Source organism: Talpa occidentalis, unplaced genomic scaffold, assembly GCF_014898055.3.
Source record: "Talpa occidentalis isolate TD23 unplaced genomic scaffold, MPIMG_talOcc4v2.1 talOcc4.11, whole genome shotgun sequence".
Taxonomy (NCBI): domain Eukaryota; kingdom Metazoa; phylum Chordata; class Mammalia; order Eulipotyphla; family Talpidae; genus Talpa; species Talpa occidentalis.
Window position 1 is genome coordinate 97,955,260 of NW_023601104.1, and position 27,130 is coordinate 97,982,389.

Sequence of the window (27,130 nt, forward strand, 5' to 3'; positions counted from 1 at the left end):
CGGTGGCTGAGACCAGGCTCTTGGGGGACAAGCCTGCTTCCGATCATGGCTTTGTCCCTGACTGGCTGGGACTCTGCCAGCAAGTGGCTTCAAGTCCCTGGGCCTGGAAAGCGCAGACTTGTGAAGAAGAAACGCCATCACCATGACCACTTGGGACCCAGAGCCTAAAAGGCGGGTGGGTGGAGCGGGGCTGCTGCTGCTGCCCGTTTCTTGAGGGTGGGCTTGCCTTCAAGCTCTTGTTGAAAATGATTTGTACCTTTGGAGCTTGCACCGTGGCGGGAGGCAGAAGTCAGCACAGGTAATTATGATGGAGTACTAAATAATAATCCCCGTGCTGCTCCCGGAAAGCCTCCTCCGTGGCCTGTTCCTTTGTCTGACCCCTGGACCAGCAGTCACAGAAGCAGGGAGGGAGGCGGCAGGGTCCTAGGCCGTGTCCTGAGAAGCTGCCAGACCCAGCACCCAGGAGGAGCGCAGGAAAGGTTTGGAGGCATCGACAAGCGTCCCCCCAGCAGCCGGCTCAGCCCCTTCAGCAGAATCAGTCCTTGTTGGGCCTTCGCACACCCACACCGCTGCCCTGCAGGCCCTGCTGTGCGCAAGCCCCAAGGCCCAGAGGCACCGCAGGTGGACTCGGAGTTCAAAGGCCAGCATCGGCGCTTCCTCCGGGAGCCTTCCCACCCGGTCAGAATGAACCCCCGCCTCGCGCGTCCAGGATCCTGTCCTGGGCCATCGTCCTTCCTCTGGTGGTGGCAGTGCCCGGCACAGACGCCAGCCTCTGGTGCAGTGTCCGCAAGAGCCTCCCCACCGGGGGTGAGCGGCCGCGGAGTCTTCTTTGAATGGAGAACAGGAAGCCTCCGCTGCTGGGCTGGACCTAGACTGAGCCAGGACAAGGACAGCCAGGGAGGCAAAGGGGAAGCTACTGCAGTAACAATCAGGCGAGAAACAACAGCTGTGGAGAGGTGGGGAGGGAGGTGAGAGCAGCAGACACTAAGACCTGGAGGACTGCAGCGTCTGTTTTGGAGGAAAAGCAAGGAAGCTGCTTTGGGACGAGCTGGCTTTGAGACATGCTTACCTCCCGGGGTGCTATCCAGGGGGTGTTGGAGGCGCAGATCTTCGTGTGGGAGTTGCCAGGTTATCGCTGACGGAGCTGGGATGGCGTCCCTGGAAACAAGAAGAGGACCTGGGAACTGAGCAGTCACATGGGGCGTGGGTTTGAACGAGACCCAACTTCGTCCTCAGAGCCCCGAGCCAGTGCCTCTCTCTCAGGGAACCAGGGTGCTGCACGACCAGACAGGACCTCAGGCCCTGGGCCAGGCCAACCTGGGCCGGAACCCCTCTCCCCACACACACTCCCGCCACCACCCACCAGCCATATTTTCTAGCTATTGCTGAGCCTCGGTTTCCTCCCCTGTAAATGGGGACGATTCTACATTCTACCTCCTGGCAGAAGAGATGCCAAGAGGGCTAAAGAAGAGGCATGCTTGGCACAAAATGGGACTCAGCAACCTGTGCTTTTCGGTATTTGCTGCCATGTTTCCCAGAACCCTCAACTCTGGAAACTTGATTTTTGGGCACAATATCCGTTGGGTGTCCAGAGGCCCCACCCTCCGGAGAAGAACAGGTCAGGCGATGCCCCGGCCTCCGTCTGGCTTTGTTCCATGGCTGCTGCGGCCTCTTGCAGGCTGGGTGTCTGGTGGCAAGGTCAAGGCCACTGTGCCCGCGGGGTAATTGAAAGTGACAACAGTATTTTGTGTCTCTCGAGGACTGGTGGAGATCAAAGGCACAGCGAAGAGACGGCTGCAACAGGCAGGAATTCCCTGGCAAAGGCCGCCAATTACTGAAATTGGCTGCAGTTATGGCTATTACCTTTAAGGGCTGCTGGCTTCCCCCGAATGTAGGGAGGCACATTCTGACAGCGGGTGTAAGAGCCGTCGCCAGCAGGGCTGGGGAGAGAGCAAAGAGAATTCCCGGGCTCCCACCTACCATGACTCAAGCTTCAGCAAGGATTACTGGCCAGGGATGGGCAAAGGGGAGTCTGGGTATGTCCTCTGGGCAAATGGAAAGTGGGAGTCCTGGAAAAATAGGTGGGGAAAGAAATCGAGCTCTAACGATCAGCAAGGAGAGGAGAGTAGCCTCAGTAGCAGCGCCCTGGCAGCGAGCCTGGCAGCAGCCCTCTGCCCTCCGGTCCACACCCGAGGTCACGCTGTGCTGATGTACCCCCAGGGCGACCTCACTTCCCACATGCGCACAAAGCAAGGGGAACCCAAAACTCGGTGCCATGAGATCGGGTCCTACTGACAATGTCTGGGTTCACCCACTGCCTTGTCCTGACAGAGACATTGGGGAGAGGGTCCTACGGAAGATGGACAGCTGGAGAGAAACAGAGAACTCCAGCAGGTACAGGGACCAGGGAATAATGTTAAGGAGCTTGTCATCCTACAAGAGGGACCAGAAGTTGCAGACTTGAAACCTTGTAGATCTGGTCTCTGCCTCGAACCCTTCCAAGCTGTGTGACTAAACAAATCACTTAACCTCTCTGAGCCTCAGAATCGACATCTGAAAAGTAAGGAAAGTAATACCGGTGTCAAAAAAATGGAAGGTGGCTTTAGAAAGCGAGTCATGAAGTCATTATTGCTGCTAGCAGTAGACCCCGGGGCACTGCCACAGCCAACTGCCAAGGGCCTCACTTTGCAGGTCCTGAAAAGCACACACTGCTGTGTTCTGTGCCAGCAATCAGCAGACTGGACCCATAGGGGGCCAGTGCATCACCAGGTGAGGAAAATCACCCCAGTCCCGTGTGGGGATGCTTTGGGCTGCAAGTAAGAAGGTGTGTAATTGACAATGACTTAAACAAAAGGTCACAATTAGCTCAGCAGATATGAAGGGGATTCTCCCAGGGCTGGCTGGACAGCTAACAAATCAAAAATCCAGACTTTTACCCTTCACGTTTGCCACCTTCTGCCTCTCCACTCAGCTGGGACTGCCAGGTTTGCAGGACCCAGGGCTGTGAAGGGACCATTGCTAAAAAGGTGGGAAAAGGTGCTATTAGAGGTGCCAGGAGCTAAAATGTTTTCCTTCTTTCACAATCTTTTTCTTGACATATGATGGCGCCTTTACCTGCTAGTGTGTGGCTTGCTCCCACACAAGGGCACACCCTGTGGTGGGCACATAGCTGCTGGGCAGCTCACTTCCCAACCATGGACAGACGTGCACCAGGACGGGCAGAGCAGGCAGCCAAGGCTCCCCTGGGGAGTGGGGTCTGGGGGGTCGGATCTCAGGTGAACTGAAGCGCCAAGCCTGCAGCAAAGGTCCTGCAGGGCTTCACGTACAAAACAAACTCAAAGATAATAACTGGGAATTTTAAGACAGTGGCCATGCAGTGTTCAAACCAAGCATGAGGCCCTGCAGAGTCCCCGAAGCCAAGCCCGCCTCCCTCCCCACCACCATCTTGTTGTCAAGAACCCCAGGAAGAAAGGGAGCATCCCCCACAGCCTCTCACCTTTTTTCAAGGAGGAAAATATTTCCTGAACCCCCCCCCCCACTACAGCCAACAAAGAGACACATGCTCTGTCATCTCGTTGGTCAAGAAAGTTCAAGAAAGTCACAAAGGGAGCTGGGGAAGAGGGTCTTCTGCAGGGGAGGCGAGCAAGGAAGAGGCTGGAAAAGTGTCCGAGTAGACAAGGCCTAGTGGAGCTGCAGGCTCGGGTGGGAATTGTTCTCCGGGCTCAGGGGCCTAGACCTGCGCTAGCCGGCGGCTCCTCCCCTGAGGGGCTTCAGAGCCACAGCCATGCGCAGGAGGGGCGGGGACATGGAGCGGCTGCGAGCGAGCTGATGGTCAGTGACCTGGACGCCGGGGGTCACCATGCCCCATCACAGCTCGGGCGGCGCTGAGCCCACCTTTGCAGGCTGGGGACAGACTACAGGTTCAAGGCGCTCATCCTGGGTACGCAGCACGTGGCCGAGGGGCGGGTGAGAGCAGGACTGGAAGCATCTAACGCTGACCTGTGCCACAGAGTGCTCGGCTTATCGCCCTGGGCCAAGGACAGGCAGCTGGTGGGGTGGGGGGACTTCCCCAGCATTACCCCACAGCTCAGGGGCGGGACCCCAAGCAGCTGGGAGCTTTCTGAGCTCTCCTACCTCGGTTCCTGGCAGGAAGGTGAGAGGGGATGGCCCCCTCTTGGTGGACACATCTCAGTGTGGTGCACTGGCATAGGAAGAGAAAAGCCAATTTAGGGGAGGCCCCACTTTTGCTTTTCAAAATGCCTGGCGAATGGAGGACTTGAAGACAGAGATGCCCATGGACCCAAGGGCAGTCCTCGGCAGTGCTGAGGTGCTGCCCGGCCCTGACAGCTGCTGACCCACTGTCCACTTGGGAACGGAGCCTCAGAGAGGCTGGAGTGCCCACTGACCAGAGGCTGCAGGCCTGAGGTACGTGTGGTTGTGAGATCACATCGCAGTCTGGGGCCATGGTGCACTGCACCCCCAGGAGCATGGCGTGGAACCCTTCATGAATTCTAGGCTCCCTGGCCCTGCAGGTGGTTCTGCTTTTCTTTTTCTTTTCTTTTCTTCTTTTTTTTTTTTAAAGATTTATTTATTTATACAAGAACTGGGATACAGGCCAGATGTGCGGGAGGGTGAGAGGATTCACCAGAGACGGAGCGGGGAACAGAACAGGCAGACTGACTGAAATACACAGCTGAGGGGAGCAGCAGGCAAGACAGAGAGGTCTGCTGCATCATGTGGGTAGCTCCCTGGCCGGTGGGGATCGAACCTGCACTGCAGAGGCTGTGGACAGCTTCACCGTGCGGCGCTCAACCACCTGCGCGCCAGGGAAGCCCCGGTTCTGCTTTTTACCGAGAGTATGACATGGATTCATTGAAGTTACTTGCAGGTGAACGAGGTACCAGATGCTAGTAGCGGCCTCCCCTACTCTTCCTGAGAGGTAAGAAACTTTGATTTTTGCTTTTCTTAAAAAAAAAAAAAAAAAAAGAAAAGGTTCTCGGGGCAGGAGGACACGTACAATCAAGAGGAAATCACAGGCACAGTCGGATGGTTCCTGCTTTCCAGGTGCAGGTCAAGCGAGCCGGAGACGGGCCTCCTCCTCCTTCCGGCAGGCGCTGCCAGAAACCCTCTGCGGCTGGGGGACACCCTGGCGGAGAATAGGCAAGAACGCTGCCTCCTCACCTGGGGCCCGTCACTGCATTCAGCAGCATTTTTGTGCAGAGATGTTGCCAAGGTGTGGCCAGAAGCCACAAGCCCTCGCTGCAAAGATCGCCCTTCCCTGTGCGTCTGGGATCCTTTTCTTCCCAAGTTAGGCAGCGGTGCGAGCGAGGGAGCCAGTCCTCGGTGTGAGCGCGAGGGAGCCAGCCTTCCGATGGAGAGGCCGGCCTCTACCTCTTCTCGGGACCTGGTCCTCCTGCAAAAATTCCCGACGGCTGGGAGAGTCCACTCACTGGTACAGGCCAGTGGTCGGGGTGGATGGCAGATGTTTCTGGCGCCAAGACTTCAGCTACCAGCACTGGAAAATGGGATAAACCCTCCAGGAACCATATTCCCTCGTGGGCTATTTCATGACAGGGTGCAATTTCAGCAACCCCAAAATGAGGGCACATGTAAAAAGCCACGAGAAGTTGGACGTTGGCATGGAGTCCTGGGCCTCTTGGGCCTCAGGATCCTGCCGACACCTTTACCAAAGATACTGAAGACTCGCTGAGGCCAGGGAAAGACATGGATGGGGTGGAGAAAGGAAGGAGGAAGAGAAGGTCACAGACCACCAGTCCTGTTTAAGTTCTGTGGAGAGCTGCATGCAGGTTGATCCGATGCGCCGGTTATGCTGTTATATTCCATAAATGCAAAAGCAAAGTATCAATAAGAAAATTCATACTACATGCACAGCAGAGCACTCTTGCCAGTCATGCGGCCCAGAGCGGGGAACAGATCAATGAATAACATTAATGCAGGAGATGAGCATGGGTGCATTCTTTCACCGTGCATCCGTGCATCCAGGCACCCATCCATGCACCCAGCCAGCCAGCCAGCCAGCCAGCCAGCCAATCATATTCATTCATTCATTTTCCCAACCACATTGGAGGGGCTACCAGGTGCCAGGCAGCATCCTAAGCACTGGAATCAGTAATGAGCAAGCCACGTAAGACCTCTGCCTCCCGCGTCAGCACCGTGCCCGGCAGAGGGATGAACTGGTTTCCATCAGTGAATTTACACGACACATCACTATCACCCAACGTTCCTAGCTCACGGCAGGGCTCGTGCTTGGCCTTGCACATACCCTGGGCCGATAGGTACCCAGCACCATGAGCATTCACGGCTGCTCACATCCCCATGCTTCATCTAGTCATCCCGACCCCTGGCAACCTCTGGTCCCTTTACTGTCTCTCTAGCTTGCCCTTTTCCAGACCAGAATGTCACACAGAAATCCCATAGCAAGGAGCCTTTCAGGTTGGCTTCTTCCTCTCAGTAATAAAACACTTTGAAGATGCCTCCAAGTCTTGTCAAGGCTTGATGGCTCATTTCCGTTTTAGCATTGAATAATATTCCGTTGTGTGGATGTGGCACAGCTTAGCTGTTCGCCGTGGGGAGTCTTCCATGCGGTGATACATGGAAAGCCTTGAAAGCCATTTCTGACGTGTGGCAGGCCCTGGTTGGCTCTCCCTGCCCCATTTTCCCAGCAGAAGACGGCTCGCTGTCCTTTGGAGCATCTCACAAGCTCCCTGCTGGCCAGTGTTGCTTTGCAGCAAGTGCAACCATCTTCTGAAGGCTGGACCCCAAGTGAGGCAGGACCCCCGAGTGAGGCTGGATCCTGAGTAAGGCTGGACCCCAAGTGGGGCTGGATCCTGAGCCAACAGTACTTTGAGTGAGGCAAGACCCTGAATGTGGCTCGACCCCAAGTGAAGACTGGACCCCGAGGGAGGCTGGACCCCCGAGTGAGCACAGGATGCTGAGTGAAGGCAGAGTCCTGCAGTTTCTACTGATCTCAGGAGGCTGCCAGACTCACTGGTTCCTGCTAGAGAAGAGGGGGACTCTTGGCCACAGACTTTTCTTGAACACCCCGTTTATCCCTGAGCAAGTGTTTGCAACATCTCTTAGGCTCATTAGCCACACCCTCTGCTGCCTATTTAGCAAAGCAGGATTCCTGATTACTACATTGCTTCAAACATCCGCCCCAGGGGCAGTTAGAGGTAACTCACGTGCCGTGTCACCCCACAGCTTCCACTGAAACGCAGCTCTGGAGACGGTCACGCCGAGTCACCAGGCTTATTATGGGATCCGCCCATGCCAGCTGCCCAAGCCAGTCCCCTCCCTCCCGGGCCTCCTAACAACTAGTCTCCGTCTCCTGGGCGGCCACAAGCCCTGGCTGGAGCTGGGTGTGGAGGTGAGGGGGGCCACAGGGGAAGGAGGGAGAGAGGTGTGATGGACAGGACGCCGGCCTCAGCTGGGAGCCTGGGGCTGCTCTCATTTTCTACGAGGCCCTGGAGGTCCTGCCCCCTCTGGGGAATTGGGCTCATCTTTTCTCTGAACAAGCAGGTCAGACTCTGAAATTCCGTGGGAGACGTGGCTGCTCTTTGCCCGCAGGCTGCGTCCAGGCGGCCACGGGCCACCCCCCTCCCCGCCCCCCAGGGCCCGTCACCCCAGGACAATCTGGCTAGGCAGGGGAAGGCCGCGCCCTGCGGGTCCTGCTGGCTGCCAGCACTCTGCCGGTGCAGGGAGGTAGGGTGCTCTGGTCTCCCAGCCCCCCGCTGCTAGGCCGCTTTCTTGCAGAGAATCCACTCCCACCAAAACAGAGGGCACGGTTTCCTTCAGGGGCACATGACCTCAAAGCAGGCATCGAAGCTGGGGCTCTTGACCAGGCTGACCGCCACCGAGTTCCAGTGCCACCTCTTCCTGGCCGGGCCTGTGGCATCCCTGAGCCCAGTGCTCTCACCCGCTTGTGGGCATATCAGTGACCCATCCTAGGCTTCCCATGGAGCCCACGGTGTTCAAGCGCGAGGGGACGCGCTCACGACGCCGGGCAGTGAATGTCAGGACCGCCTCTGCCAGGCGGAAGGGATGGAGAGAAAGGCTGCTCAGGTGAGTGGGGGTACCTCGAGTTGCCCAGTGAGGGAACAAAGATGGGGCAGGAGGGAGGGCGGTCAGGTGGGAGGGACAGGGTGAGCTGAGGGGCGGCGGCTAAAAGGAGACCGGTGGGGGACATGGAGGCCCCTAGACTCCTAGAGATGGTCCAGTCTGCCAAAGAGAGGTCTCCATCTGCCGGTGCTCCTTCTGCTCCCTCTTCTCCCGCCGCTCTCGTCCTCAGTTCTTTCTCCCTCCTTCTACAGGTAGTTTATCAGTCACTGTCGTGTCTCAGCCGTCCTGCCGGGCTTGGCCAACGCGTCCCAGTCCCGCCTGCAGAGCATCGTGGGGTCGCGGGCAGGAGGACGGCCAGCAACTCACCCACAAACAGCCCATTACCGTGGGGTGGCTCCACGGAGGGAAAGTTCAGGAGAGGGGCGAGCAAGCAGCAGGGAAACTGCCCTCCGTGGGGGGTGAGGGGGCAGGCCGTGGTTGTTTATAATTCCTCCTCCCGTCAGGAGGTGCTTATTTCTTTACCTCACCCCCCACACCCCCCCCCCCCCGAGCCTGGCCACGTGACTTGCTCTGGCCAATGGACATCAGCGAGCAGGACACAAGCAAGGGCTCCTGAAGCTCTAGTGGTCTTTTTTGTGGCTCTTGGGACTTTGAGACGCAATGTGACCAGCGTGCCGGCGAGACCACGGGAAGCCTGAGGGGGCCCCACCCAGTGTGCCACCTGCCAGCCTCCAGCAACTGGTCGACCAAGGTGCCAGCCTACCACAGGTGCAGCCAGGTGAGACCCACCCAGGTCAGCAGCCAGAGTCACGAATAATTAGTTGCTGAAGTCACCGCGTTTTCAGTGGTTGGTGCAAACCAAGACGGCTGGGTCGGCAGGGAAGGGCTCCCTGAGGCAGGAAGGGCTGAGCTGGCTCTGAACAGCCCCTAGAATTAGCCAGGGGAAGACGAGGACAGGGTGGAGAATTCCAGGTGGGGCGGAGTGAGCTTTTTAATGTTTTTTTTTTAAAGATTTTTTTTATTTTTATACAAGAACTGGGGTAAAGGCCAGATACACAGGCGGGTGAGAGGATTCACCAGAGACAGAGATGGGGGCAGAACAGGCAGATCTACTGAAATACACTGCTGAGGGGAGCAGTGGGCGAGACAGGAGAGGTCTGCTGCGCCATGTGGGTAGCTCCCTGGCTGGCCGGGAATCGAGCCTGTGCTGCAGAGGCCACGGACAGCTTCACAGAGTTGCGCTCAACCCGCTGTGCCACCAGGGAGACCCTTAATGTTTTTTTTGAACACACAGAAAAACACGAAAGGGTGAATAGTCACACGGTGACCAAGCACTTGTGTAACCCCACCCAGAGGAGATGACCACGCGGCTGGGACCCCAGCCGACCCCCATACCCCTTCCTGTCAGCATCTCCCTCCCAGGTGGACCTCGTCCTGGCCCAGCCACCCCATAGCTGACCCTCCCAGGCGGCCTGGGGCTCTGTTGGTGCCACATATTCCTGTGCTGGCGTCTTTGACTCCACTTCTGGTGTTGGGGCTCAGCTGTGCTCTCTCTCCCTCACTGGTGAGTTCCATCTCTTCCCCATCCTTGTCCCAGCGTACACTTGGGTTTGTGCCGCTAGGAATACTGTGGCCAGGAATCCTTATGGGGAACAGGTGTGCAACTCTCCTCAGGACAGACTCACAGTGGGGGGAATGGAAAGTGACTTGTTGGAGGAACTGGAGGGAACAGGTGAGTTGAAAGGGGGTGCATGAGGGAGGGGTGAGTCTGCAGAGCTCCTCAGGCTGGTTCGGAGGTGGCTTTCACAGAGAGAGCCCTGGGAGAGCTAGGAAGTGACAAGTCTGCTGACATTTAAGATCCCTAGGGTGCTGTGTGGGGAACAGGTGGGTGGGAGGCCACTGGTGGAGCAGGGGTGGGTACAGAGGGGTCGTCCAACAAGAGAAGGCAGTGGCCCCAGCCAGGAGGTCAGCCAGCAGAGAGGGAGACAAGGCAAGCCTTCCAGCTGTCCAGCGCTGCAGGGTACGGCTGAGTGGCTAAACGAGCAGTGCGTTTTCTCCCATGCTTCTGGCGGTTGACCAAGCTCTGCAGGGAGGGCCTCACTTGGGGGACTCATGGGTGACAGTCAGATGGTAGGTGGGCTGGAGTCATCCAGATACTCCCCTGGGCGGAAGATGGGCTCTTGCTCAAGGTAGTTTTCTCACTGCGTGTCCAGTGCCCAGGGTGGGCTTGCTGGAGCTGCAGCGGCTGGCGATGCCTCTTGCTATTTCTCCCTGCCTCCCTCCACGCAGCTAGCGTGGCCCTCAGAGCAAGGAAGTGTCAAATTAAAATGGCAGCTGACTCCTTCCAAGCAGAACTCAGGCCTCAGAAGCCCCAGAACATCACTCCCACCATATTCTCTTGGTCAAGTGAGTCACTAAGTCCAGTTCAGGTTAAAGGGTTGGTGGCTGGACCCCGTGTCCTCATGTGGGTGAGGAGCAGCAGGCCATGATGGGTGGGAAGGGCTGCTGCTGGCCATCCTGGGTCCCTCACGATGGATTCGGGTATCTTTATCAAGTGAGGTTGACGGGATTTATTGCTGGTGCGGATAAAGCCTGCACCCTTTCTTCTGTGGACTCTCCATGTTAAAATCCACGTGACCAGCAAGGAACAGACGTCCTTTTCCGGCAGAGCCATGCTGAGGGCTCCCAGATGCGCTGCCATCTGGGACACTCGGGGGTCAGTAGTGGAAATCGCTACCAGCATTTCGGGCACACAAAAAACCTCCCACACAGGGCCACGGGGAGGAGGGGTTTGTTCCAGGTCTCACTGGAAGCTGGCCCAGGTGGTCTTGTTCACCCAAGGTCAGCAATGGATGGGACTGGTGTCCCAGTGGATCTCTAAGGAGAAGCCTCCCATTTAGTGACACAGGCCTGTTTAGAAAGACCAAAGGCTGCCAACAAGGAGCAGAAAGAGACTTGCTTTCGGTACCGTATCTGGGGGTAAGTCTGTTCTCTGCTAAGCCACGACCTGGGTGACCTTGGGGACGTGCCTGAACTTCTTTTTGTGCTTTGTTTCCTTGTCAGTAAGATCCAGGCTATAACATTGTACTGTCTCCTTCAGGGGGCTGTTGGGAGGATTAACTGGAATGACACACCCCTGGGTAAGTGGTGAGTGCGGGGTAAAAGCTGCACAGGGGACAAAGGGCGCACATGGATTTGCTGAAACTGACAGGTCTGTGCAGGGAACTTCAGCGGCAAGGGCTGTCCGAGGATTTTATTTCACCAAACTTTGGCTTTTAAACTACCCTTCCTGGCATGATCATTAACAAAATTTGCTTTTGATTACAAAATGGTTTTTTTATTTATATAAAAAAAGGGTATATTTCTTCCATGTCACTGCCAATACCTCCCGTAGGGCATTTTCTCAGCAACCCGCCTCTCCCCAGATCTTTAATCCCCAACAGCTCGCACTATGTGGGGGGAGAAAAGCTTTTATCATTTGCTCTACTGGAAAATGTGCACTCCTTAAATAGTGTTCTAATGCCGAGAAGAGAAAAAAAAAATTAGCAGGCTGTCCCCAGGGAAGCAGCCTCTGACTATTCAAACCTGGAAGAAATGAAGGGCTTTATTTGTGGAAATTGGGACATCCGGTGCCGGCTACTTAGGGAAGCAGGTTTTTTTTTTTAAACCACCCATAAACACCTCCACACACCAAAAAAATTAATAAAATCCCAGAGAATACATTAATATTTTATATGATAGGTAATCTCCCAAATTTAGGGGCAGCTTTTTGGAATTCATGGCATAGAAATGATCATAATCTTATTAAAGAGTCTTTAGGGAAACATCTACTTTTCTCTATGTAGATGATAGATATTTAAAAATCTTTGCTCTCATGGCAATCCTGCTAGGTAGAGACTCTGGGCCCCATGTTACAGACAAAAGTACAAAGACCTGGAGAGGCTGAGGACTCACCTGGGGTCCCACAGAACCACCCTCCACATTCTGCTCATGATCCACATGGTCCACCAAACCACACGCCCTCAAAGCCAGATTCTTTCTGTAGCTCAGCATTTCTCTCTGCCCCAGTGTTTGTATCATGTCCTGCAGAATTCCTGGAGGCAGGTGGCAGCCCATGGGAGAAGTTAGCAGGAGAAAATCAGTGGGACCAGAGACACCTGACATTCCTAAGGCCCAGAGGAAATCCCAATTTCCTTGAGGAGTCGGGACTCAAGAGTTTTCAGGGTTACTGCTTGGCGAAGCTTAAATAGAATGTTTATTCATACATGCAACTCACATTTACTGAGAACCTACAATAGGCCCAGCATGGTCTGGGGCCTTGGTGATACAACAATGAATCAGGTCGCCCTGGCGCCAGCCATCCCAAGGCATTTACAGTAAATCGCTGCAAGGCATGGCTAGTTTGGGAAGCAGCAGCACACAGACAGGTGCTGCACAAGCCCCGAACCAGTCGCCGGGCACTGCCAGCTTCACCATCTGAGCAGCTGGAAGGGGCATGTCCATGGCCGCTGCCCTGGTGTGGGCCGCCAGCATCTGGCACCCATGTCACTGGTTGCCTATGCCTCTGCTCCCTTTGCCACACACCACATAACTAAAAGGACAGCCTGAGCCCAGCTTCAGTTCCCAAGGCGCCTCTGCCCTACAACAGAGTCCAACTCCTTGCCAGGTCCTAGTTCGTGATCCTGGGTCTTGTCTACCCTGGTGCAGGGTCCAGGCCGTGGGTGGACATTCAACCAGTGCTTGTCAAATGACTAAATGAGGCTTGGGGTCTTGTGACATCATAATGCAGACCTCTGCCCGGAGATGTTTTGTGCCTTCTTGAAGAGCCATGGCCTGATCTAGCTGGGATTCACTATAACCTCTTAAAAGTTTAATTTGAAACCGCTAACAATTTTTAAATCCTGATGAGCATCGTAGTTAGGATAGAGCTGAGATTTTTAAAAAATGTTATAGAAACATGACTAGACCTAGGGCTATGGTTCATAACGTAAATCCAGGAATTTGGGGACTGATGAGAGCAGGCAGCGAGGGCAACGGGACAAAGTCTGGTTTTGTCTTACTCTGTCCAAACTGAAAAAGTCTGTGAACACACAGGGTCATGGCAGTGAGCAGAGAAGGTAACTTCCCACTGAGCAGAGGCCCCGTCACACCTGCTCCTGGAGTGGCTGGGTCAAGAACGGGGGACAATGGGGTGATCTTTGTTGTTCTGACTCTTTCCTCAATGGACCTGGGATGTGGAAGGCAAACCTCTGTCTGGCCTGAAGTCGTCTGTCCCCGCAAGCAGAGGCAGAAATGTCACTGAGCCAGATGTTTTAGAAGTCCTTATGTGGGAAGGCCCCATCCAGGGATGCTTTGCAATTCCCTGACTCCAAAGCCTTTTCCTTGGTGAAGCTGGTTTTGAACAATGACAAGGATTCTAGCAGAATTGGGCAACTTCTAGAAAATCAGTTCCTGGAAACTCCGGGGAAGCCAAGCCTTGGGGAAGAGTAATTTTTCTTCCTAAAAATAAGTGTGTAAGGAAAAAAACACGATTCACGCAAGAGGACAAATCAGCTAATCCCCTTGGGAGTCACGTGCCCCCCGGCTCCCCCCCCCCATCTCCCAGCAGGAGCAGGGTCCCAGGAAGCAGCTCGAGGCCCAGCACAACAGCAGGTGCCAGCCCACTGCCAACACTCAGGCATTTTTTTTTTAAGATTTATTTATTTATTTATACAAGCACTGGGTACAGTCAGAAGCACGGGAGGGTGAGAGAATTCACCAGAGCCAGAGCGGGGAGCAGAGCAGGCAGAAGGACCGAAGGACACTGCTGAGGGAAGCAGTGGGCGGCAGGAGAGGTCTGCGCGCCACGTGGGACCTTCCTCTGGTGGCCGGGGAGCAGCCGGGGATCGAACCGGTGCCGCAGAGGCCGCGGGCAGCTTTCCAACCCAGTGCTCAACTGCTGTGCCACCGGGGAGGCCCCACTCAGGCATTTTTAATCACCTCCTGAAAAGCTTACTTAGGCCCAGGACGTGGGGACCAACTCTGCCATTCGGACCTACTTTCTGAGCTCAGACCCGTAACGTGAATCATTCATTCATCCATTCACCCAACACTGAGCCCTCTGTCTGCACTGGCCACTGTGGTAAGTGCTCAGGGACACGCGTGGCACAGCTCCTGTTCTCAGTGCTTCAGTGTGTGTGTGGAGGGGGGAGCCGTCGAGCAAAATAATCATGATGTAATGTGGGAACAACAGAGCAGGTTCACGGGACAGAAATGGTGCAGATATCAGCATCGCTGCACAACGGGCACTCGGGGGCCCAGGGTGTGAAAAAAGGTTCTGCTGAGGTGCACGCGACTGAGCAGGAGTAGGCCCAGGAAGGATGAAGTGCAGGGGCAGAGAGCAGGCGCACAGGTGTTGCACAGGCTTGGAGGGGGCCTCGGTGCGGGCACACTCGGCAGCAGCTCACTGTCCTGGAGCAAAAGTATAAAAACAGGATCGATGAGCAAGGTGGCCAGGGACCCGCAGGGACCACCTGAGACCCCAAGGGGAGAGAGGTGATATTGTCACAGTACTTTAATGAACATTAAAGACCCACGCAGAGGCCAGCCTCAGGCTCAGAGTCCTCCATCTTGAAAACCACCTTAATTCCCTTCTCACCTTGATGCAAAAAAGTTCTTGAGATGGGGTCCAGCACAGTTGGCGCTAAGTTACTGATGATCACAGACCCTCCCTCCCCCGGGTGGGGGGGGAGCTGTTACTGCCTGTGCCATGTCCCCCAAAGGTACAGTGTTCCATTTATAGGAATAGTCATCTTGAGGGGTGAAACAATGGCCTGCCTGCAGCTAAATGGCAGGCTTGGCTGAAAGCCTTCTGTTCCCTGAGTCCCCACCCCCCCAGCCCCCTTGATGGAGTGGATGGCTGATTCTCTCTGCTCTTTGTTTTGGAAGGAAAATGACTTTAGCCCAACTTCGCCCCATAGCAATTGCAGGAAATAAATTGAAGTGTAAAGAGGGAGATGACTAGCAGATGGGGCAAAATGAGGGCCCCGGCACCTGACCCTGCAGGCTCCGATCAGGCTCCCTGGACTGTGAAATGACCCCGCACTTAAGAACCAAATCAAGGAGAAGGCAGCTGCCGCCTGAAGCCTGGGGGCCGGTGCCGGGACACCACAAGCCTCCTTGGTGGCCTGGGCTTCTCCACGGAGAGCTGGGGTGACTGGGGACTCCAGCTCAGGGCTCAAGGGGTTTAAACAGAACTTACTGGTTTTCTGCCTGATTATAAAAGAGGTGCTTATAGCGAGAGGGAGAACAAGAAAGCAATCTAGAGTTCTGAACCCTGGCATTAAGTTCCTGCTCAACCGCGGGATAAACTTCCTGCCAGAGGGTCAGCTCTGGGGGCACGGACCTGGCCGCACCCCTGGAACCTAGACAAGGATAGTGGTGGCAAGAAGTCTCCCAGCACCTCCTGCCCAAGCCGCTGTCCGGGGGGCGGGGGGCATCCTCATTCAGACTCCTCCAGGTCAGTCCTCAAAGACCCCTGACCTCCGCACCCCCAGCCCTGACATTTACCCCACGTGGATTTTCTCCTTTCTGGAACTCACTTCCAGCTGTAATTACTGTTGGCCGGCTGTCCACTCCCGCCCCCAGTGGAGGGGGGCTGAGGCTGGATGCCCCTCTAAGGCTCAGCCTCAAGGACACAGGGTCCAGCACCAGCCCAGGCACCACAGCTCTCCCGAGGGAGCAGCCTCTCGGCCCTGGTGTTCCAGCAGCCCGAGCCGGCAGTGATGACCGCCCACGTCTAAACGCTCAGAGTCCTGCCTGTATTTTTTTTTCCTTTAGGAGTAGCCCGTATGTAAGCCCTTCGCTGGGTGCCCCGACGGGCCAGAGTTCTGAGCTGGGGGCTGAGCCCTCCCGCCCCAGCTCATTCCTCAACCTCCGGCAAATTCCATTACTAGAGTCTCGGGGGCGGCCCCGGAGGGCGGGCTTGGGGTCTGCGTGAGTTATGGGCCCGAATCAGATAAGATCCTGGAACTCAAAAGAGGTAAAAGAAACAGAAAAGGAAACACACACGCGCGCACACGCGCACACACACGCGCACACACATGCACACACGCGCACACACACGCGCACACACATGCACACACGCGCACACTGGCACAGACTGTTTTTCATTATCAGTGAAGCCCCCCCAGGGCTCCACAAGGTACCCCAGTTCTCCCAGCGCAGGCTGCTTCTCCCAGCACCCGAGCCCCCGGGGTCCTCGGCACGGGATCCTGGGCACAGGTCCCCAACATCCAAGCCCAAGAAAGAGGCGCTTCTCTCCACGGACCCCCAGTCTGGAGGCAGATGAGAGACGCCCCAACTCCATCTCCTCGCCAGCTCACTCCTTACCCAGATCCTCGCCTCACCCCCACCCCACCCCCACCCCACCCCCACCCCAGATGCCCTCAGGGCCATGAGCACGGCTTGCCCCCCTCGGCATTGCGGGGGGGCTGGGGGGCCTGAGGTAGAAGAGCGTGGGGCCCCCGAGGGCGGGGGCGGGGCCTCGGCACCGGGTACTGGGCCCCGCGGAGTCCCCCCCGCCCCGCCCCGCGGCGTCACCCGCCCCGCCGCCCCTGAGACATCACAATCTGGGGGCCGGGACCCCGCGCCTCACCGCGGCGAGTTTGCAGCCAAACAATTCCACCAACACACACCCCGGGGTGGGGGGACACAAATAACGAACGCGCGCGGAGCCCCGCCGCGCGCCCCGCCCCGCGCCCCCCGGGGCTCCCGCCCCCGGAGCCGGGAGTGAGCGCGAGCCGGCGCCCCGCACCCGCGCCCGCGCCCGCCCGCCCGCCCGCGGCGGGGGCGGCCCGACCGCGCTCGCCCCGCCCGCGCCCCGCCCGCCGCCCGCCGCCCGGCTCCGCGGCGCCCTCGCCGGGTGCGTGCAGCCCGCGCCGCCGCCCGCGCCCCGCGCCCGCGCCCGCGCCCCGGGCCGCCCATGGCTGCGCACGAGTGGGACTGGTTCCAGCGCGAGGAGCTCATCGGGCAGATCAGCGACATCCGCGTCCAGAACCTGCAAGGTAACGCCCCGCGCCCCCGGCCCCGCGCGGGGAGCCCCCGGCCCCGCGCCCCCCGCCCCGCGCCCCCGGCCCCGTCCTGGCGCTCCGCGGGCGGCCGGTGGGGACCCCCGCCCGGGCGGCGGCGGCCGGGGCTGGGGCGCCCCGCGCGTGGGGCGGGAGGGAGGCCCTCCTGGGGGGTGGGCGTCGCGGCTCCCCACCCGCCGCGAGTTTGGGGAAGTTTAGCGGGGGCACGGGGGGGGGCGGCGCGCGGCGGGGCGGGCGCCTGTTCGCGCGCGTCCCGGGCACCGGGGGGCGGCGCGGGGGGGCCGGGGGGCTGGCGGCGCGCTGCGCCCCGCGTCCCTGCCCTGCCCTCCCCTCCCCTCGCCTCGGGCGGGGCTCCTCGAGGGCTGGCGCCGGGCCCCGTCCGGCCGGGCGCGGGGCGCGGGGTCCCCCCGGAGTCGGCCGAGCCGCGGGGAGGGAGAAGCCGCGGGCGGCCCCGCCGCGTGGAGTGTTTTCTCAAGAGTTTATTCGCGGTGAAAACTCGGCGCAAAAACACTTAAAGGCCAAGCAGACGCCCCCCGCCGCCCCCCGAGCCAGCGCCCCCAGAGAGCGGCTCCGGGCGGGGCTACTCCGGGCTCCCCGCGGCCCGGGCTTCTCGGGAGCCCCGGCTGGGGCCGCGCTGGGAGCGGGGAGGGGGGGGCCCTGGGCTGGGGGGTGCGCGCCCCTCCCCCACCCCGCAGGTACCGGGGCTCCCGGGCTGGGGCCTGGGGGGCGGAGCCCCGGGTTAACCATTACACCTGGGGGTGTTTCCTGGGCGCCCACGTGCGCCGGCCCCACCCCCGGCCGCGCCAGGGCGGGGCAGGGAGGTGACCCAAAGTGGGGGCGGGGCTCGGGGGCCCCTGGAAGCACTTTCCGGGGCTCCGCTCAGCTCCCAGGGCTGTGGTGCGCGTAAAAGGGACATCCAGCTGGACACGGCGGCAGCGATCCCGCTGCACAGGGAGCCTGGAGCCTGTTGCCTGAGGAGCGGCACCCCGGGCATCAGGAGCTTTCACTGAGCCTGCACCTGGTTGGGGCTCTCGGAGTGTGAGTGTGTGTGTGAGTGTGAGTGAGTGTGAGAGAGACTCAGTGGGTGTTTAATAAGCTCACACTACCCAGCCCCTGGCTCCCAGGCGCCTGCCTTCCTCTGGTGCCTGGCGGTGGAGAGAGGACCCTGGCAGAGGGGCGCTTGGCAGGTGCAAGCAGTGAGCAGCTCCTGGCAGGGCCGGGGGGGTGTCACGGAATGCGGGCGCTGAGCTGGGCTCTGAAGGCCGGGTGGGCGGCCCCTGAGTGGTCACTGTCCTCACTCACAGGCAAGGCCAGTTACAGTTGGAGAATCAGTGGACTTTGCTGTTTAAAAAAATAAACTTTGAATTTAGGCGTGTGTTTTATATGTGTGTGCCTGTAATGGGCATTAACCTTAGTGCAAGATGTTTGCACTTGTAACCACCTGTAGCGTCACCAGCTGGGGGTTTCAGGATGGAGGTTACTTCCTGTACCCCAAGTGGGTCCTCCCTTCCCCGCCCACCCCAGTGCCGCGAGGCCACCACGACTCAGATCTGTATTACCAAGTTTTGCCTCTAGACTGTCTTGTAACACAGAGTCGTGCGGTTTGAACTCTTTGGGTCTTTTTTGCACGACTTTATGTTGGTGTCATTCACCTACAATCTCGCCTGTAACAGAAGCTCCTTTTTAAAGATTTTATAAAATGATTTTATTGGGGTATAATGTAGATATGATTCGGCTAGCGGGGAGCAGCCCACATGCGCAGGAGACCTCTCCTGCCTCGCCCGCTGCTCCCCTCCGCAGTGTGTTTCGGTACATCTGCCTGTTCTGCTCCCCACTCTCTCTGGTGAATCTTCTCACCACCAGCCCCCCTCCTGCAACTCTGGCCTGTACCCCACTTCTAAAAAAAAAAGAATTCACCTATTTTAAGTTTGCAATTCAGTTCTTTTTAGTAAATGGACAGAGCTGTGCCAACATCACAGTCATCCCATTTGGGAACATCTCCACTACCTGGAAAAGATCCCTCAAGCCTAGCCCAGGGGTCAGTTCTCAGCACTCGGCCCTGGCCCCGGGTGACCCACAGTTCCTGGGGATTCCTGGGAACTGTCCCATGCTCACTCAGGGCAGCTTGGGGTGTGCGCACGAATGACGCCGTGGTCTTGGGGAGCCAGCCCTGGGGAGCTGCTGGCTGGTGGCTTGGCTGTTCTGCCCAGCGTGGCGAGGAGGCTGGGCGAGGAGGCAGGGGCAGGAATGGGACTTGGCTCTGTGGCTCCCTTGGCACCTCCGTGTCCAGACCGAAGCTCAGTACACGCTTCTCGTCTCGGTGGTACTCAGGAAGCCCCGGCCAGAAGGCGCCTTCCCCTGGGCTTAGAGATCGGCCTGCTCAGCTGGTGGGTGTCAGCGGGCCCTGAAGGTGGCTGGGGGGGCCAGCCACACCCGCCGCCGTGGGTGGCAGTCGAGGGAGGCAGGGGAGCCTGGGCAGAGGCCTGTTTTTAGCTGTTGCTTGCTGAGTGCGGGTCGTCACAGTTGTCGTGGAGATGGGAGGCTGCAGAGTGGGATTCGCAAACCTGCACTCAGAGGGACTGAGGGTTCCCAGCCCCCATCTGCAGGGGGCGGTGGCTGCTGTGGTCAGACACTTGGTTGTTTCCAGAAAGCGCTGGCTCTGGTGGTCCCGGGACCAGTCGGGTCAGTCAGAAGGGGTAGCCCCAGGTCTGGCCTTTGGGGCTTTCTTTGCCTGTCAGGAAAGCAGGTTTAGCCGTGGCTCTATTTCTTTCCGTCCTTCCTTCTGTCCATGTCGGACACTTTTGGCTGTGCTGGACTCTGCCCTCTCGCCCATCACAGGGCCTGTTCTGTCGGCCCTGATTAGGGATTTCTGGAATCCATGCAGCTGGGATTGTTATGTCGCCCGTTCATGTCCCACAGTGCCTGGAGACAAGGACTTGTTGGCCTGTCTTGGAGGTTGGGTTGAGCTGGGTGGGAAGCACTGTCCCTCCCTGGAGGCCTGTCCCCCCTCACTGGGCCTGACGTGTGGGCAGACGTTCTCCTGGCTGTGCTCACGTCGAGACTCAAAGCCAATGGTCAGTGCAGGACTCTCAGGCCCAGCGTGGATGGCCTCTGGATGAAGGCTGCTGTGCCACCAGGCAGGGTCCCTTGCTAGGAAAGGGGGTGCCTTAAGCTCTTGACCTTTTCAGAGAAGAGAAATGGAATTGTGGACAGCTGACAGCCTCCACCTGGGCGCTCCATCATTGAGGCCAGGTGGGCTGAGTTGAGCAGTGTCAGTTGGTGTCTAGGGACGGCGCTGTCTGGCGCTGGGCACCAGGGCTGTGGACCCAGGAGGACATGGAGCAGGTTCTCTATGACCGGAGCAGACAGGTGAAGGAGGAGTCCTGGAGCCCTCAGTGGCTTTTCAGGCTTTTATTGGGATTTACCAGGGACACGGCAGGCAGGGGTGCTGGGGGGCCGGGAGGCTGGCAGGCCTCCCAGCTCCCAGCAAGTCTTCACTCTACCTGGGCTCTCCGGCCTTCTCTGGTGGCCTTGTTCTCTGCTGCTCTCGTGGTTCTTCTGGTGTCCCCATGACGCCGCCCTTATAAGCACAGTCTCAGCCCAGGTGAATCCCATCTACCTATGCCCACACCCCGCTCCAGGTGCCCGCCATCAGGCATGCATTCAGGACAAGGATCCATCATTAGTCCTAATGGCGGGAGGGCAGAAAAGCCTGATGCTTTTTACCTTACCCTGCACAGGGCTACTGCAGCTTTCTCCACTCCCTCTGTGCCTTGGCCTCAGCATCCAACTGAATGCCCCACCAGTTCTGGGGGTCACTTGACTATGGTAAAAGGGGGTTGTGGGGGGGGATTTGGAGGATGCTCCTATTCAGATAGGAAGCCGCTGCCACCCCCAACTTCACAGCCCTCTCCTTTCATTCTAGCATATGGGCCAAGCACATGGCATCATGCAGACACCAGGGAAAGCAAAGTGGGTTCTCCTGCTCGCCGTGCAGGGTGTCACACCCTCGTGGGCACCCAGCCAGTCTGGGGCTGGAATTTTCAGCTTCTGGCAGTGAAGACATCAGTCTCGTCTGGGCTGACTCCTCTGCTGTGGCACCTGTTGGGTCTGGTCCTCTGATCCTTGACCTTGTCCAGGAGCTGCATGGCTGAGGCCTGGCACCCAGAGCTGGAGGTGGACAGAGGCAGGTCGGGCTGGGCAGACATAAGGCTGTTCTGTTCTTAACACGGCTCTGGGGGCGCCAGTGTGGGAGTCCTGAGACAAGGGGGTCCTGCTGGCTGTGTTCCAGCCACTGGTCCCCCCTCAGGCAGGATGTGTGGGGAGGCAGTACCACCCAGGTTGGCTAACAGGAACTGCTATCTGGGCACTTGAAATTGCTGTCAGCAGAGATGGTAACACAGGGAGCAGCCTGTGTACCAGGCACGGCGCTAACTGCTTGCTGAGGTGCTTTCTTTGCACAAGCTTGTGGGTTGGTGCTCCTTGTAGAAGGAGAGAGCTGAAGTGACTCCCAAGATCAGAAGCTGGGCTTTGAACTCAGGCCAGACAGGCCCACACAGCCTGGGGCTGTGACTCCGAGTCACAGGCCAGTGCACAGGTCAAGGAGCCGGTTGGGTAGCCTCCTGGCCGGGGCTAGAGGTCTCCAGAGGAATGAGCACTGGGCCTGGTCATTGAAGGCAGCTCAGAAACCTGACTGTGAGTTCTGTGTTGTGTGGTGTGGAATGGCAGAAAGCCACTGAGTCGCCCGAGGGCAGAATAGCATAAGAGGGGTCAGTTCTGGCCATGGATCAGCGTCTTCCTTGCCTTCCACTGACTTAGGCCGTCCTCATGCCTGCCCAGACGCCACAGTGACTTCCCAGTGGCTCTGGGCTTCGCACCAGCTCTCCCTCTCTACCCCTGCCCAGCCACCCAGCGCTCGGCCTTGCCAATCCTCGTCGGTCTCTCTGGCCAGCCTGTGGGCTTCTGGCTGCTCCTCAGTCCACCGCAGGGTGAATGGCATCTTGTCCACAAGTGCCATGATGGCAAAAGTTAGACCGAACTGGCTTGCGGGGTCAAGGCCCAGGCCCCAAGGCTAGCGCTGGAGACCCGCGTGGCCTGGTAGGGGATGCCATACCAGTTTTTCCCCCACCACTGCCCACCACCGTGTCCCCAAAGCCCACCCTCCTTGTCCTGATTCTCTCTCCTGCCTCTGGACCTTGGGCACTTGGCTGTGGGCAGAGCTACTCAACACCCGGAGAGCAGGGGCTCAGGAGGGACAGTCCTGTTCCTTCTCTCCTGGTGGCCCTTGGAGGCACGGCAGGTGGCTTCTATAAAAACCAAAGAAAATCAGAAGCTTTGGTTTCAGGTCCTCGGGAGCCTGCTGCCTGTCAGCCCAGGCCGGCTGTGAGCTGGGCTGTAAAGGATGAATCATCACGTAGAACATTTCTTTCGGGCTCCCGGCTGGAGTCCCGCCACTGCCTTTGAGTTAACTCTGGATTTTGCTGCAAAAGGCTGTGTTCCAGGCCCAGCTCCATCCCTAACTGGGAAGAGGATTTTTCTCCAGGGGCTTCCCAGGGTGGAGCATTTCGTGCAGCCAGGGAGCCACAGCCAGGAGCTTCGGGCCAGAGGCTGAGACCCGGGTCTTAGTTCTGGCCTTGTGATCAGCACACTGTGGGGCCCTGGGATATCTCTCCCCAGGTCACTGCTTCACTTTCCTCATCTGCAGTATGGGAGGGTTGGACTAGCCAGGGCTTGGCCAGGACGCTGGAAGGTGGTGTGAGGACAAGGTGCTCCAATCCCTGGCATACGTGGGCAGGCGGTTGGGGGCATCTCTGGGCCCCGCTGAACACTGTGGCCTGCCTCCTTGGATGCATTTCCCTGTCTCGTGCTGGAGAGCCACTCCCACGGGGGGCCTGTGGAGAAAGGTCGCAGTTCCGAAGCTTTGTTACCCAAGCGTATATCAGCACCTGCTGTGCATCCTGGGCTTATTCTTGGAGGATCACTTTTGGTCGCGGTGAAAGTCTGGCTATGGACTGGGACACCTGCTTTGAACTAGCTGAGCTAGGCAGGGTCTGAGGTGCCTGTGGCAGTTTAGGGACCCACACCCGTCCTCACAAAGCAGGGATTCCCATCTCCAGCCCTGCCCACTGATTCTGAGGAACTGAAGACCATCCCCTGGACAGTTTGTCAGTAGCCAAAGGGGACCTGGGTCAGTTGGCACTGGTCTTGAAAGCATTTCACCCAGAATTCCAGCTGCTAGTTGGCCTTGGCTCTAGCAGAGACACCTGCCGGCTGCGCTGTCCCAGGGGAAGCTGGAGCCGACCTGATCTGTGCTCAGGGGAAGCTGCCCCTTGCCAGAGGCCCAGGTAATGATAACTGACCCTTGGGACACTCTGGCATTTAATTTTTGACTGGACCAGCTGAGGCCCTGGGCAAAGTCCACAGGTCACGCCTGCCCTGCTTCAGGGGGAAGAGAGAAAAATAAAGGGATTGTCTTCTGGGGGGTGGAACCATTAAAAGTGAACACCCTGTTGCCATAGAAACCTTTTTTCCCCTGCTCCCTCCCCAAACCTCTTTTTTTTTTTTTTTAAACAGTGGTGGAGTCTGTCAGTCACTGAAGTAACTAGAGGCGGTATCAGCTTCATAGTGGGACTTTGAAAATCTTTGGTGGTTTTCCTTCCTCACTGGTCTATCTCCTTTTATTATTTTTACCCTTTTATTATCAGACCAGGACTTGGCAAGTATGGCTGCAGGCCCAGGCCGCCCCCACCCCTTCCCGCCCCACCGCCTGCTTTTGTGAATAAAGTTTTATTGGAACAGAGCCACCTGCACTTGTTGGCATATTGTCTGTGGCTCGTTTGCAGGGTGAGGGCAGAGCCAGTAGTTGTGACTGAGAAGTACCCACAGAGCCAAAAATACCACTTGCTGGCTTCCTGCAGGGGCCACGTTTTCTAAACACAGACTGTGGCCCAGGACAAGTGGGAGATGCCGTGGTGAGCAGGGCAGGGATGCCGCTGTCCTAACAACAGCCCTGCTCTGTCTGTTGGGGACTGACGTAGCCTGGGGCATGGTTCTGTATCTGTCTGGATCTGCTCCTTCTCCTGAAGCCTGGCAGCTGCTGGGTCCTTCCGAAATGCTGGGGTTGGCACGGAGGGATGAGCAAGGGCTCAGGGGTCTCCAACAGCCAGAGGTCTCACGAGGCTGAGATAAGCATGTTGGAACTGAGGATGCACTAGGTGGGGTGGGGAGGTCCAGTCCAGCCTTAAAGGTGGGAGTCTTGGGGGCGGGGAACAGCCAATTCCTTACAAAGCAGGCGATAGGAGGCCTTGGGGTGCGGGAGTGTGTGGCGGGGTGTGGACGCTCCAGGAGGGTTGTGGCCAGGACGTGGTGGGGGTGAGTGGGGCCAGTGCAGGGAGATAGGTCGCAGAGGTAACTGCAGTTGACCTTCACCTTTTAATCCCACCCTTCTTGAGCCCTGAGATCCACTGATTCTCGGAGATTATAGTCCAAAGTCATGCAGACTGGCAAAAGCCAGGGAGGATTTGAGGAATTTGCAAAAACCCCAGGGTCATTTTGATGTCAGCCGGCAGGACCGCCAGCTCCTGCAAAACCCGGGGTCTAGGGACCAGCACCCTTAGGGCACCGATGACGTCACGCCCCACTCTGCTTCCTCTCCTGGGGGCTTCTCTGTGCAGCCAGGAACCTTTGCGATATTTATATCCCTCTCCTCTTTTCAACTATTTTTAATCCTGTATGGTGTGACATACTTAAATGGCAGTGCTCTGAGACCTTCTAGCTGCAAACTGGGGCAGGAGGTAGGGAGGGGGCACAGAAATCACCTGCCTGTTCGGTGGTAAAATAACTTGACCCCTGGGTTGGCGTCCTCTCCTGTCCTGGTCATCCGTGGCCCCAGAGACCTCGTCTACCCACTTCTTTCCATTCTTGCCCGCTTTTGGGCACGTCCTGCTCTGCAGCATAGCGTCCACTGTTTTCCCACCCCCAGGGCCTCGGAGCCCGCTTCAGCCCTGCGGCCTGAAAGGCGTCCGCTCCCATGTCCCTTCTCTCCCAGGACGCCTCTTTACCAGCTGGAACAAGCCCTGCTCTGTGTGCTGGCCCCTCACTTCTGTCCTTCCCAGAATGAACCAGACCCCAAGCCTGCATTCCTGTGCCATGCCCACACCCTGTGTGGTCCTGAGCCTCTGTCTGCGTGGCTCCCCCAGCAGATGTCCATGACCCAGCCGGAATGGCCTCCCTGAACCCACCTGTGCCACCCAGACTTTGCTGAATTGGTGGCAGATTCCAGCAATGAGGCCCCAAGGTGTCCACCTTCTGATCCCTAGAATCTGGGAGAATAACCGGACGTGCTAAAGGGATTTCACCGATGCAGTTAAGTGAAGCATCATGCGATGAGGAGATTATTCTGGGTTATGGAGGTGGGGCTGATTAACTGCAAGCACCCTTTAAGAGTGAGGTGTGGGGTTGGGGTCAGAGTGAGAGGAGATGTGAGGCGTGGCTGAGGCGGCCTCGAGAGGCTGGGAAGAGCAGGAAGTGGGTGCTCCTGGAGTTCCCGGCAGGAGCAGCCCTGCCTGCAACTGTGAGGTCAGCCTGTAAAGCCCACGCGGACTTCTGACCTCCAGAACTTAAGGTAATAGATTTGAGTTAAGTCTCTAAGTTGGTACAGCAGCCACAGAAAACGAAAGATGAACGACTCACACGTGACTGCCAAGCCTTCTCCTCTTTGCTAGACAAGGCACATCTGGGAGGGGTTTGCGCACCTGGGATGCCCTATAGGTTTCCAAGGGAGTTTGATGGCCCCGGGGTGGGGGTGTGGAGCCTGAGCTGGGAATGGCCACCTGGGCCCTGGAGACAGGGCTGCCCTGGCTGTCCAGTCTGAGACGCTGTCTGGCCGAGGGACAGGAGTGGGGACTGGTCTGGCCCCCTTGGGTTCTGTCTAGGACTCAGGGAGGATACCAGGCACTGGGTCCCCAGGGCTCCGGTGGTGTCTGTGGTGCCCCCCACCCCACAGAGAGGGTGACGTTGCAGCAGCTCTGGGCACGCGTCTGGCCTCTTGGACCCTGAGGCTTAGCACACGGCAGCCGCAAGCATCCTCCCTTCTAAAGCCTGTTTCCCTTTGCGATTCCCAGGCCTGGGTTCTGCAGCTGCTGTTAACTCGGGGGGAGTCTAGGCTCAGATAAACTACCTTCTACAGGATGTGAACTATCAGAGTCTGTTGAGGAAACAGAGAACATTGTTTGGGTGTTGGCTTACAGGCCCCCCCCCCGACTTTGGTTACGTTACACCAAAGAGTTAGAAGGTCAAGACCAGACCTGTGGGTTCTGGGGGATTTAGATTCCCAGAGCATGGAAGAAAAATCCTAATCCTGCCTCCCTTGGTTGAATGGCACCGTTCTGCGCTGCTGTCACTTCCTCCATTATCGGGAACCCCCACTGCTGACGGTCAAAGCCATAAAACCTTCTTTGCTGGTCCCAGCATTGTCTCCATGGTATTGACTTACGAAACCAACAGTGATTACCAGTAATGACACTGTCATCTTTTCTCTTTCCGCTTTTATAAAATGAGAATGAAATACGATGTTTCAGTCATTTCCAAGCGTGAAGTGGAATGAAGAGGACAGCCCGCAAAGGGTCCCCCGCGCTGTTGCCCCCCACCCCCTGCGCCCTGCCCCTTGGTTCCCAGGCTGACTTAACAAAGACCCAACTTGAGCGACAGGAGACAATTTGGGGTCTTGTAAAATGTGTGACATGAAGTACAGGTTGTGTGAAAAGGAAGTCAGGGATCGATCGTTGAAATTTATAGGGCACTGGTGCCTTGATTATGGGGAGTGTGAAGAGATGGGGCGCTGGGCACTGCCCCTACCCTCCAGATGACCCTCGTGGAGCACATTCTTATCTGCCCCTAAAAGTTAAGTGTGTTGGGGGGGAGTCACAGTGCTGAGCCGCTGAGCTAGTAAGTGGAAGAACCAGGAATCCAAACTAAGTCTGGAA

At 57.7% G+C, this 27,130-nt stretch overlaps 1 protein-coding gene across 4 annotated transcripts in view; it reads left to right on the forward strand.

Annotated features, from left to right (window-relative positions):
- The first annotated feature begins 17,016 nt into the window (after positions 1 to 17,016).
- CLMN (calmin) overlaps positions 17,017 to 27,130 on the forward strand; it is a 98,238-nt gene continuing 88,124 nt past the window's right edge. For all 4 annotated transcript variants that reach the window (XM_054692675.1, XM_037503967.2, XM_054692676.1 and 1 more), the window contains exon 1: positions 17,017 to 17,123. In XM_054692675.1, coding sequence (XP_054548650.1) covers positions 17,042 to 17,123 — 82 coding nt within the window. In that variant the 5' untranslated portion in view covers positions 17,017 to 17,041. The remainder of the gene's footprint in view (positions 17,124 to 27,130) is intronic.